General features: G+C 33.2%; 1 protein-coding gene across 2 annotated transcripts; it reads right to left on the reverse strand.

The window, feature by feature from the left end:
* Positions 1-148: 148 nt before the first annotated feature.
* LOC578000 (aminoacylase-1) lies at positions 149-13,203 on the reverse strand. Of its 2 annotated transcripts, XR_004061851.1 has the most exons (16): positions 12,758-13,203; positions 12,045-12,109; positions 11,579-11,683; positions 10,903-10,974; positions 10,476-10,498; positions 9,247-9,323; positions 8,845-8,934; positions 8,253-8,309; positions 7,364-7,437; positions 6,780-6,829; positions 6,366-6,420; positions 5,741-5,821; positions 4,993-5,061; positions 4,441-4,517; positions 3,092-3,359; positions 149-1,216 (listed from the first exon to the last, which is right to left on the reverse strand). XR_004061851.1 is itself a non-coding variant. In XM_030973189.1 (15 exons), the coding sequence occupies exons 1-15, from the start codon at positions 12,864-12,866 to the stop codon at positions 3,149-3,151; spliced, it is 1,215 nt and encodes a 404-aa protein (XP_030829049.1). In that variant the 5' UTR covers positions 12,867-13,203; the 3' UTR covers positions 2,509-3,148. The 2 variants fall into 2 exon arrangements, 1 of the variants encoding a protein (XP_030829049.1); XM_030973189.1 differs by lacking the exon at positions 149-1,216 and having other exon boundaries at positions 2,509-3,359.
* Positions 13,204-13,394: the final 191 nt, after the last annotated feature.

Here is a 13,394-nt window from a genome sequence, read left to right on the forward strand (position 1 = left end):
CATGTATATGACATTAAGAGAGAGACAGAGAGAGAGAGAGAGAGACAGAGAGAGAGAGACAGAGACAGAGAAGGGATATGAATATGATTAACTAAAACAAAACATACTATTTCTGGGAAGACAAAAATAAAAAACAAAAAACATTGGCTTATCTGGTAAAAAACATTTATTATATATGTGTATCAGCATTTATTTGTATGTAATTCACCTCAAATAACATAGTCAAACAACAAATTGAACACATATTGCTTTCCAATACACAAATTAAAATCCCCTGACAAAAATAGGATAGGCAAGTATATACACACATTTGGCAATTTTTCAAAATATAGATATATGATTAACAAATCTACAAAATAGGTAGATATGGGTACAAATGTTGGCAAAATAGTATATATTTTGTTATCAAGCAGTATCAGTCTCTTGATAATATTTTCATACTTTTCAATTTAGATTAATGTGGTATTGAAAATATCTACAATCTGGACAGAATTGTCCCAAATGGATTTATCTTAAATTTGATCTCGCACAAGTTTGAAAATGACTAGAATGGACAAAAATTCATGGTGTGTAACTTTAATGAGACAGATATATAAATGCAATAATGGGTATAACAAATAAACATGCTTTTATTACCCCTGATATTCTATTCCTTTAAATTCTAAAGCTTGTATCCTTCCTCAGTAACTCAATCGATCCGTTAAGAACAAAAAGGCCATTAAAAAAAAATTGCAATGATAAAAGTTTTTAATACGTCGTTATTATATCACTGTTGTATCATATCAATACTCGTGTTTTGGGGCATTAGCTATAGGGATGCCATTCGAGATATCTCAATACCATGAAGAAATTTGTCTTGGTAAAGGCCAAGGCAATTAGTTTTAAAAATTAGTATATACTATCAAAAGCAACTTGTATATGTGTGTATCACATACAATTAAGGCTCTCGTACAGCAGTATTGGATGATATTGCTGGGGTTGTTGCTATGGGTACAAAGCATCAACAAACTAAGGAACACTAGCTAAAGCTGGAATGATGGATTCATAGATGTTGATTCCTCGGAGAAAGACGCCTTCATTAAGGTATTCATTGTGATCATGAAGAAGTATGGGAGTGGTAGGCATGGGTGAGAATCCTAAAACAGGGATTCCCAAAGAACGGATATAGCTCGCATCGGTTGCACCTGGGCACACCTGTGTCTCTAATTCCAGCTTTCTATTTGACAGAGGAGAAAAGAAAGATGGTGCTAATGTGCTAAACAATGAACACATACTTAAAGGTAAAGGCCAGTGCCATAGTTTTATGTCACTCTCTGTGAGAGATTTTAAAAATTATACAATTTTTTAAAGAGTTGATTGTCTCCCCTTCATGGCTGGCATCTTGTTAGAGTCGGTATGCAGTAATAAATACGGATGGTAAACCTCTAATTTATTGTGATCGGCAGCCTTTTCTTTAATGTTGCAGTGTTCACCAAAAATCAAGAGAATTGGTAAAACTATTCTTGAATGTGGATTTACATGTTATAAGATCAGACATATACACCATGAATATGACTGACAAAGAAAGTGGACAAAATATACAGTTCCTCAGGTAGACAAAGGAACATCCCTTTACTGCTATTATGTAAAAATGTGTAGAATAGGTTTCACATGCATATTCACCTTTTTACATAATAGCAGTGAAGGGATGTTCCTTTGTCTACCTGACGAACTGTATATTTTGTCCGCTTTCTTTGTCAGTCATATTCATAGTGATAACTGGCTTCTTTAAAATCCAGACCAGTCTTCCAAAGAAAGTACAGTATAACCTCATTATATCAAACTCCTAGGGAGCTGAGAAATTACATATACCATGTATGCACACATATTCATGAACAAAGTTTGTCAATTTTCTCCACATTTTCTGAAGAAAACCTTTGTAAATCTACTCATGTGCCTCTGCGAATATTACTAACAATAGTAAATACATTTTGTTTAGATGCACAAGTGAAAGAAGTAAACATCAGTGAAAATGAGGATGGACTATATGCTGATGGAGGAGATGGGGCACTTAGTGTTACATAATATATATTCATTATAGGTTCTATTATATCCTGTATCAAAAATTTGTTGGCTTTTGATTGGTTGAGAGCTCGTCACATGACCAGAAATATTTGACCTATTTTTAGAAAGTACTATATGAGAGTACTATTTTGGTTTACTATTTGGGAGTTGAAAAAAAAATGTGAATTTTTTTTTGAATTGAATCAATTTTTTTTCTTCAAATCTTAATTTAATGAAAACAAAATATTTTAAATCTTTTTAGATAAAAATTGACATTTTTTTTGTTCTAAATTTTTATTTCCCAAAAATGTGAATTTTTTGTTTTTTTGTTTTTGTTTTGAAATAGATTTTTGATGCAGGATATAAAACAAATACACCATGCCTTCTATTTGAGGTACTGGTTAAACTATGGGCCTCGGTGAATCCAAAAGTACCATTTGCTATAGTAAATATTGGAGTCACCTCTTGCACATAGTTTTAACCAGAACCTCTCAAGGCAGTGTATATTTGTATAATACACAGTAATAACAATAGTATGCTGTTCTATTACTTGCATATCGCATTGTGATATAACGTCTCTATGTGCTTTCAAAGTACTTTGGATATTATTACCCGGCAACTGTAGAACTCCGTGCATTCAAGGAATAAAACAAATACCCACTTGATCACTACACTAGGGTCGAGTGACACAAAATTAATGTGGATTAATGTCTTGATAACCAATATGAATGGGCCATGATCAAATAGAAACAAAATAGCACAGGTCTAGTTTTCAGAACTACAAAACATGTTGAAAGAGTTGAAATAATCACACTTGCAAATACATATTCATGGACATGTATTTGAAGTGCAGGAATATATTAATTACCAGGATATGTATTGTCTTGTAATTGAAATAATGCCAAAAGTACATCTTTAATGTAAATGTGTGATTGCTTGCAAGTTTAAAGTAACTATATTACCTAAATCAATTGTTTTGATTTAAGGCTGGAATTGCAGTATTTCAGTATAGATAGTGGTTGCAATAATAAAGTATGGATACACGTACATAGTGCTGATACTAAAATGTTTGATGATAGTGCTGGCATGGGCAACAAGGCAGCAACTACTCAGGCACAATGGCTATGGCTGAAATGAGAGATTCATAGATGTTGATGCCTCGTAAGAAGACGCCTTCATTAAGGTATTCATTGTGATCATGAAGAAGTATGGGAGTATTATTGATGGGTGAGAATCCGATAACAGGAATCCCCAAAGCTCGGATGTAGCAGCTATCGGTCGCTGCTTGAAACACCCCAGTTTCCAATTCCAGCTTTCTGTTGAGATAAAGGGAAAACAGAAAGATGGTGCTATATACTGAAGGTATATGAGAGTAATTGAATAATACAGAAAATAAGCATTTTGTTCTATTTGAAGTCACTGCATCGGGATAATAATATCACAGTGCTTTTATTTCATATCGACTGATAGAAATTTCTCAAAAAGGGGTAATTTTTTTCGATGATCGCAAACATTTTAATGACCAAAAATTTGACCAAAAAAAAGATTATTTTCGTTTTAAAGAGGAAGAAACTCCACTTAAAGAGTCATGTGTTTCATAAGGAAACTGCAACTTGTATAACATCAGTCAAATTTTGTGAATATAGGGTACTTATTGTGAATATGTACTTGATAAGCAAAAAATAGGGGTATATTCAGAGAAAATTTTGTAACCCTTTGTAGCAAAAGGGCTATTATTTTGTTGAATATGTTCTTGAAAATCTGCAAATAGCAGTATACAATATATATGTATTGACTGTGGATATACAGATCAAATGTTATATATCTCAAGGGACCTTGATATAGTAGGCCTACATATAATAATAATAATAATAATAATAATAATTACAGTGCTTATATAGCGCCTAACACTTACTTTGTCAGAAGTCTCTAAGCGCTCTACAATAATGCAGCATAATTACCCTGGCTTTAGCAGTGCAGCTGTTACGCGCGCTGCGTATATGATGAATTCGCCATGAATGATAGAAAGAATAAACCAGAGGCCTGTTCAAACATGAAAGTTAAAATTAACATACTTGTACAAATTATATACCATGAATTATATGTGAAGTCTGAATATATATTATTTTTTTATTACAACATTTTTATGTTATGATCTTGATGATGTCAAGGAACAGATCGAGTCATTGATTCCAAAATAAATTCATTCTAAAAGAAATATATAAAACAGAAACACATTTGTACAATGTGAATGTGTGACTGCTTGCAAGTTCCCCAAAGACAAGTTCGCAGTAATAAAACTACAGCAGAATTTTTTGGTCTGATTTGGAGGTCAAATAGGAGGGGATGTGGTAATTAAGGTGTGGGAGGGGGCAACATTTCTTGGTGAATACTTACTTCTCATCACAAACTTTTTTGAAGGTTTGCCACCAGACATTTTTGTCATCCAGAGGTGTTGAGTAGCAGACTCCTTTCTATAAAGCAAAGAGCAAACGAAAACCTTATTCAGTCAGATAATTTACTAGATTACATAGTTAGACTGTTAGTTATTCAGGCCATTATATAAATCAGAAGATATTAAGACAATAACAAGGAAATCAACATTGAAAAGATCACATGAAGTAGTTTTGCTAGGTTATTACACTATGCTAGTTAATCTATACTAGCTAGCCCACCATCGTTCTCTTGTTTTGCAAAATTGCAAATAATCCAATGGCTAGCTTGAGTAAAAGTGCTTAAGAAAACACAATATGTGCTGGAGAGGTGGACCTGTTATGATGCCCTGACTTGTTGTGATTCATCAGAAATTACTGTAAATCATCAAATCATTGACTTTTATAATGAATAATGATTATCTGAATCAAGTCCTAATGGGATCAATTGCACCTAGATCTCCGGCTCCAAGATGGGCTGAGCTATTAAACATAATACAGTATAGTGAGTTCTTACCCTGATCCACTCAAAGGACACACCTTCCCCTGCAGATGCTATCATTTCCTTGATCTTGTTCTCAAGAAACTACAAGTGATTTAAGATGGAAAATTTCAAATGTGAATCAAATCAAAGCACAGTCTTCAGATATAGTTACAGAAAACATGCACAGATTATTTAGGAAGAAAGAAAAAGAGAAATTATTTTTTGCTGGAGTTTAATTGTTCGGAGGAAACAATTCATACAAAAGTATCTTTGATCAAGACTAATGGAACTTGAAAGTACTACATTTTTAAACATTCGTTCCCAAATATACAACGAGCATCCTGAATTGTTTACAGCTAATTATTTTTTTGTTTATATTGTAGAATTATCATGTAATTCTCTATCGTACCATTTACATTTTAATCAAAATCATAAAACAGTGAATAAATTATTCCGAACCAAATATGCAATTACTTTTTGGGGCAGATTAATGCAAATGAAGAAGAACAACCTTTGGAATTTATTGAATGGAGAGAAAAGATATGGGAAAGGGATAAATGGAAAGATAAGCAAATTCAGTGAAGTCATAGAAAGAAACAACATTATACATGAGAAAGAAGAAGAAAAAATGCTCGAGACGAAAGGAATGGGGGTGATAACTGAAAAAAATATGGAAAAAATAAGAAGAAAGTAGAGAAACTTCATGAAAATGAAAGAAGGAAAGACAGAATAAAGCATTTAATTTATATAAAAAGTAGTGGTCAATCATTTGATTCTCTACCTCTGGTGTTTGCTGTGGGGAGAGTCGGAGATCAAAGCGCAGTCTCAGTTCAATAGGAACAATGTTGTTAGCCACACCTCCCTGGGATAACATAAAAGAAAAAAGATTTTTGAAAGGTAGCAGCTATATACATTTAGTGTGGATAAAATTACTTTTACTGATGAGTGTTCTCTTTGGTCATGTGTCCAAAGGATGACCCTACACTTACTCTGGCCACATTTCCGGCAAGCTTTATTTATTCATCAAAGATAAGGGTTAGGGTAATTAAGAGTTGGAATGTGGTTTTAGGTTACCGTATGTTAAGAGGTGTTTGGTTATGAAAAAACATAATCATCACAATAACAAGTTCTTTAAAACACAGGTTTCATATCAAAATGAAAGTTTGAAGTACCATGCATGTTGGCAGGGATTTCAATATAGTTTTAGATTGATCAAGTTTAAAGTGAATACTTGTAACGGGGGGAGGGGACCAATATACCCTTGAATCAATGCCCCTACTAATATATTACAGTATAAAACAAACATGAAAAATAAAGCAAATCTTTATCAAAATATCTGGAAATTGCAAACTTGAATCCCTCTGATAAATTGCTAGTTATACTTTGTTCCTAGATTATGGGCTTACCGACATCCGCACCAAATTCACAGTCTGAATATCTCCCAATTTTTCTGTACTCAACCTGTCAAAAGGATAGAAAACATGCATATACTAAAATGTGTACTAAACATTAGGCATATGTTTACATTCATTGTCTGACACTAAAATGTCTAGAGGGAACCAAATATTACAATACTTGTGATTAAATCATTCACTAATGTAAATCATCATTCCACTGACATTAATTTTTTTTACTTGAACTTCTAATATTATCATCTTAACTCTTTGTGTGCCGTGAGGAGCAAATTCTGGCAAACGATTTATGTTAGATAAAAATCAACTAGTTATTAGCCTGGTTTCACATTAGAGATTAATTTCTAACAATAAAGGTTAACACGCACATGATGTAGTAAACAATGAATAAACCATTCGGATTTGTACCTCTTCATTTCTTCATCTCTATAGCCCAGGAATGCATTCATGACTTTTCGCTGCAAACAAAAATATTTAAAAAAACAAAATGATGAGAGGCATATTGACTTAGTACTATTGACTCTATAATTCACAATGAATCTAGGAAATTCTATTTTTCATTCTCATCATTTTTTCAACACACCTGAATTTGTTTACCTACATGAAGCACTTACAATGCAACAAAGTTAAAAAAAAACAAAAAAACACAACAACAACTCTATATCAAAATAATATCATGAATTTCAATCATTTCATATAGTTCATTTTCCCTAAAACACGATTTCTTAAAATCAAACTGTACAATTTGTGAACTCATTTTGAATTCCATGTACAAAAAGAAAGCCAAGCTATTCTTTTCCCCCAAAGATCAATACATACAACATCAAAATTTAGCTGCACAGAAAAGTTCAATGTTAATGCATTGCTTTAAAGATAATATCCTAATCTGATATATATATATTCTATACCACAAGTAAAACACCAAAGTTATTGGTAAAGATAAAGCATAATTTACCCAATTCTAAAAGAAATATTTCTTCATTATAACTTACTGCCTTTTCTGCAGCTGTGTCTTCTACAAACTTTGAAGCATGACCAGGATCTCCAGTGCAAATCACATCGATCCCTGGCGACAAGAATATATATCAAAGTTATATTAATTTCTAAAAAGGTTGAAACACAATTGCAGTCAACATTTTAAACAAACTTTTAAGATTCAGGTGTTGGAGAGGGGTATTTTAATGCATATTAGAGTAGGGGAAAGGGGGGTGGGTGGCAAATGGTACAATTAAGTGTTGAGAAGGGAAGATGATGAACCGGTAAAAAGAGTCAGTAGCCTCTACTAAGTGTGAAAATGCTGACTTAAATTTAATGAAAGATGATGATGTTATTACACAGCTTTTGAAAGTGTGGGGGGGGGGGGGCTGCCCCCAGCCTGTTGCTAGAAGTTAGAACATACTTTACAACAGGTATCCATGGGTTTTGTATTTGGTTCAAATGTAGATGACGATTGATTTCTTGGTAATCAATACACAGTTGGGAGTGAGGGGCTTTTTTCACTGGATTTGATCGTTCTATGCTCATATTTGTACATACTAATTAGAAATTAGCTGGACATGGTTTTTATTTTATATATTGCAAAAGTGACATAGTCAAGTGGTATGAACTTTTGGCTGGGGTTGTGAAATATTTGGCCCCATCACAGCACTAATGTCCTTTGGAAAGACATTGTCTACATTTGCCACTCTCAACCCAGGTGCAGTAATGGGTACTATGTACAGGTAGAATGAATTCCTTAAAATACATTATGTGCTGATAACAGGTGCTTCTAGAATTAAAGCCAAAGGTAATAATTTCCAAAGCTCTGTGCATTAGGATGTGTATACAAATATTGTATGATTGTAGCTGTACAAAATCAATATCATTACTATTGATACTTACACCATGTTGCTCTTTCTCCATAGAACAATGTAAACTTTTCTGTTGGGTTGGCAAGACCTATATATAAAAAAATTAGTAAAGGAAAAAGTAAAGATAAACCATGCCCATCATGAAGTTATCCATGCTATCGTTAGCACCGTCTCACATCATTATATTTTAGTAAGAGGATTAGTTTACTTGCAATGAATCCTAAGATATAGGATTAGTATTGGTATATCTTTAATATTTGTTCATTGATCACTCTTACTAAACACGGAATATGTTTCTTGTTGAGGATTTCAAAACTTGATCTTAATTGATGATGGTAGAGTTTTAATTTTTCTTAATTTCATATCTGTTTTTCATTGAAAGTTTATATGAAAACTTTGAACAATTAAGATTGTTCACTTTTGGGTTTTGCTGAGTGCACGTATCAGCATTGTAGTTGGATTAACGCTCATGTTAGGACACATTATATTTTACATCATATGCAGTGCTTGACACTATAGGTGTATCCTATTGTTTGTTTTTTAATCGAAACCCTCCCCCTGTTGATTCAGTACAAAATAAAGCCGTAATCACGTCCCTTACAGAATGTACATGAGGAGCATACCTTCATCTAGTCCAAACCCCATGTTGAGTTTCTGAAATTGAGGTGTCTGAACAAACAGCTTCATTCCCTTGAATCCTCCAAGTTCTTCATCTGTTAACAGAATAATTATGTTAAAAACATATATTCCTTTAATTCACATCATTCATTTTTAGCAAGAGTTTTATTGTACTAAAACCATGGTCAGACTCAAAGAGGTCTAATGAACAGGGGTGGATCCATTATTTTGTATTTAAAAAAAAAAGGGGGGGGGGGGCTACATTTCTTGAGAAGGAAAAAAAATCACTTTTCTACAAAACAGTTCAAAACCCATTTTTGTGTACTCTGTCACTGTATCTTTATAGATTAAAAAAACATTAAAAAAGACTGACGGGTATAAAAAAAACACTTAAATCGTTAATATACCTGGGACAAAAAGCATGTGGACTGTGCGAAGCAATCGTTGCCCTTTCTTGATCAGCCTCCGGATCGCCTCCAAGTACCTGTGTTTAGGAAGAAGATTCAGAGTCAAAGATTTCAGAGGTTAAATATTGACGCTGATGAAAAATATATGTTAGAACAGCAAATAATTAGCAGAGTTTGTAAACACTTCCTTCAAACACAGTAAGTCCAGAAAAGCCATGCCATCCCTGCAAAAACACTAATAATAACATAATTTTGGAAAATCATATAAATATCAAAATGGACAAAGCATATAGCAAACAACCACAAGAAGCGATAAAAACTGACATGATGACAAGGTTGACATGAAACCATAAAAGACGCAATATCTCCTTTTTCTTTGTATTAAATGAAGGAGCTTATTTAATCAAGACCGAGTTCACACATGTTTTGCAATCAGTAGCCATTTTGGATAAGAACTTTAAATAGTGATATTTTTATGTATGGTAGAAGCAAATTAAGGTCAAATGATGGATAAAATACAGCTCACTTCTTACGTTTATACTTACACTGTATATCAAATATTGACATATAGGTATATAATCTTGAATACAAATACTTCAATAAAATGAAGCAAATTAAAATAAAGAATAGAATAAAGCAAAATGTTATATGGGCCTGTGGACTATGAGCTTTGCTGAGAGTTGGCACAAGTTTTGATCATCTATTATTCTATTTTATACTTTAAATGTGTAAGAATATGATTATCCAAACAATATACCATCATAAAATAGAAACTGGGCGATTACAAAGCAAACAAATTTTCACCCCATTCATACCTTGGAGGTCTATTTCACCCACAATTCATTAATGGTCGGGACATTTCATCTACTGGTATATTAAAACAACTTGTGTACAGGTAATATGTACAAAATCAACCCTCAAATCAAGTACATGGAACAAACAGAAGTGTGTGCATACGTCTCTTTACAGAAGTAATATTTGAAACTGATATTTTGATTGTAATATATAAGAATGGCATGGATCTGAATTGACATTAAGAATAAAATATTCTTTGGTTATAAGTCCCTGACAAAATCATGTAGCAATATGTGTATCATTGATATAGCAAGCAATAGATGATTTCCATAAACACAGTAATTGACATAGCATTGGGAAATAAATGTACAGCTGTGGAACAAGCATACTTAACTGAAGCTTGTGAATACAAGATATTGAAATGGTATACTTACTGAATTCCAACACACTTCATGTCCTAAAAAAAATAGTAGCAAGCAGAATACAAAGATTATAAATACAATCAAATATAGATACATTAGTATTCAATTTTGAAATTTTCCTTAAGATTTTTATCTAACATATTCATAATTACATGAGAAATGTTCCAAAATTGATTGAAGTCATGATCCCCTGTGTGTGTGCGTGTGTGTGTGTGTGTGTGTGTGTGTGTGTGTGTTTTAGGAGGGGATGGATGGCTTTGCATTGTATAAATCAAGACAGAAGTGTAGGAAGTCCTCAAAAGCTAGGAATTTTGTCTACTGGTAAGTCTTTCTGTGTCAAAGGATAGTAATTACTTGACATGACCTTTTCACAATTCATAAAGAGTGACACTTTGAAATGATTTGAAGTTTATGGGATGAATTTTTTTTTTAATCTGACCTGGGTGCCTCTAGCATAAATGTCCCCATTTTCCATTTTCTTAGCTTCAAATGGATCACATTTCCAATGGTCCTGTTAGGAGAAAAATAAACAGAAGAAACAAAAGAAAATATTTAGAATACTTGATCAATGAATGTAAGTACTGTTAAATCATGTGTTTCTGTTCGCAAGTGTCAACTCCCTTTAGCGGATAGTCTACGTAAAGTACATTAACTGTTTATCATAAGGTAAAAGAATAATTTGTCACCATCATCTCACTTGCAATAATGATTGCTAAGTAAATCACCAAGTTATTCTTGTAATTTACATCTGTCAAGTTTGCCATTCAAACCTTCTTGAGTCAATTTCATACTGTCATAAAGATATACTCTGGTGACAACTATTCAATTCACTATTATGCTTAATTGCATCTCCAAGGAATGAGAGATGGAATTTAGATTCATACATTTACTGTTTGTAAATCAGACAGCACCTCTAACAATTGAGCTTTCAGGTACTGGTAGTAAAAATAATCTTTCGTTTATGAATAAAGTATGCAATCTTTAATTAGTAAACTGGTCTTTTGTTTCCAAAAATTCCCAAAGGTTTCATACAAAGGTTGGTGTCCTCATCAAATCTTTCAACTTAAATCACAGACCTAGATGATCCTACTTTTAATCTCATATGGTAAACTAACTGCAGAGGCTGGAACAACATCTATGTGTGAGTTGAGAATGATGCTCTTGAGGGTGGGGTAGGTTCCTTCCCATGTGATGATGACAATGGTCTTCCCAGGATGCACCTGCAAATGCAAATAAAGACTGTCATAACACTTTACAAAACATATTGTATTTTCATATTGATATGATTGATATGATATACTTATGTGCAATCTGAAACAATAACAACAACAACAAAATAGTCTAGTCAGAAACATAATGCATGCAGAATGGGCAAAAATTTACTATAAGATTGCCAATTTAACTTCATATAGCGAGGTTCATAGGGTAATGCATTAAGCTCCATAAACATAAATTTGTCCCCGTAAGTACATTTCTGCCAAACATATTGCTTTACTTGTAACATTCCGAGGTACGGAGCATCAAAAAAGCCCACACTTCTAAAGTAATTAAAAACTTTAAATGAAAAATAAATGAACAAACCTCAATGCACTGTAATGGTAATCCCATTTCCCCGGCCATCTCTTTCAAAAATTCTATTGCTCCAGCTGTTTGATCAAAAAGAGATCAACTATTGAAGAAACAATATTGGTAAAATTTTATATCCATAAAGTCACACTGATTTTGTTTGGATTAATTACTTAAACAGCAATGAAAACAAATAATAATAATAATAATAGTATGATCATTTAAAAAAAGCAGTACATACCCAAACAAAAACTTTTATCTAACACTTTATTTTGTAACTCCACTTGTTTGCATACATGTTATGAAAGATATTGTTTCTAATCAATTGGGAACTTATATCTGGGAACAATATTTGAACTAAATGGAAATACATCTTGAGGTAAAATTCAAGGTGAGGCTTGGAATCAGATTCGAAATAATTTGAAACCACTGTTGAATGATGCTGGGTCTAATAATTAGTTTCAATTACCAACATTTTGGCGGCTAATCAGGCAGCACTAAATATTCTATAATAATAATATACATTTGTATTTTGTTGCAAATCTTCTATGTAAATTAGACAACAAAAATATTATTCAGGGATTATCTTCCGCTGACTCGCTGAGACTACTTCTGGCTTCACCAAAATCAGAATCTATCTTGGAGGGGAGCATCATGCAAAACTCAAAAGACTCTTCCAAACACGAATTAGCAGACAAATTTGTCTGTACATGTATTATAAAGCTCACCATAGTCTGGATCAGGTTCCACAGTCTTGATGCGAAGGTATCGTCTAAAGTTGGTAACGGCAGGATCTTCGGCTCCTTGCTCATGCTGGACTGTAGTTTGTGCTGCCATGTTTATGTCAAGTCTCAAGACAAGTTAATTTTGAGTAATTCTGTGTCTTTTCAGATTAGCTTACAAATCTCATTCTAACCACGATGCTGTTTACAACACGCACACATGAGATGAAGCAGCCTATATTTATACTACCAACGTGTGTATGCCTACACTCTGCTTTGCCTGCACGGCATTGTCATCTATCACACTCTCAGATCTATAGATTTAGAGTTCAAAGTTCATACAGTTATTAATCCAGGCCATCTAGGCCAGGTCAACATTTAGGGCCAAGCGAAGTTCTGTTTGAACAAGGAGGTAGGATTGTCCATTAAAACTCCTTGGTTTGACACACAAAACCTAATACTGTAAACTGCGATCAACCTCTCCCAAGGATACGGAGATGAAATTAATGTTTCGAGCGGACTTGCACAGCTGATTTTGAAAGACGGGGATTTCCCCTTTCCTTGGGCAGTCAGCGCTAGAATCGTACAAGGCTTTTTATTATATTTTTTTTCAAATTTATATTCCTCCTGGTTTATTTCTGTT

The sequence above is a fragment of the Strongylocentrotus purpuratus genome, unplaced genomic scaffold (assembly GCF_000002235.5).
Source record: "Strongylocentrotus purpuratus isolate Spur 01 unplaced genomic scaffold, Spur_5.0 spur5_scaffold_6, whole genome shotgun sequence".
Lineage (NCBI taxonomy): Eukaryota > Metazoa > Echinodermata > Echinoidea > Camarodonta > Strongylocentrotidae > Strongylocentrotus > Strongylocentrotus purpuratus.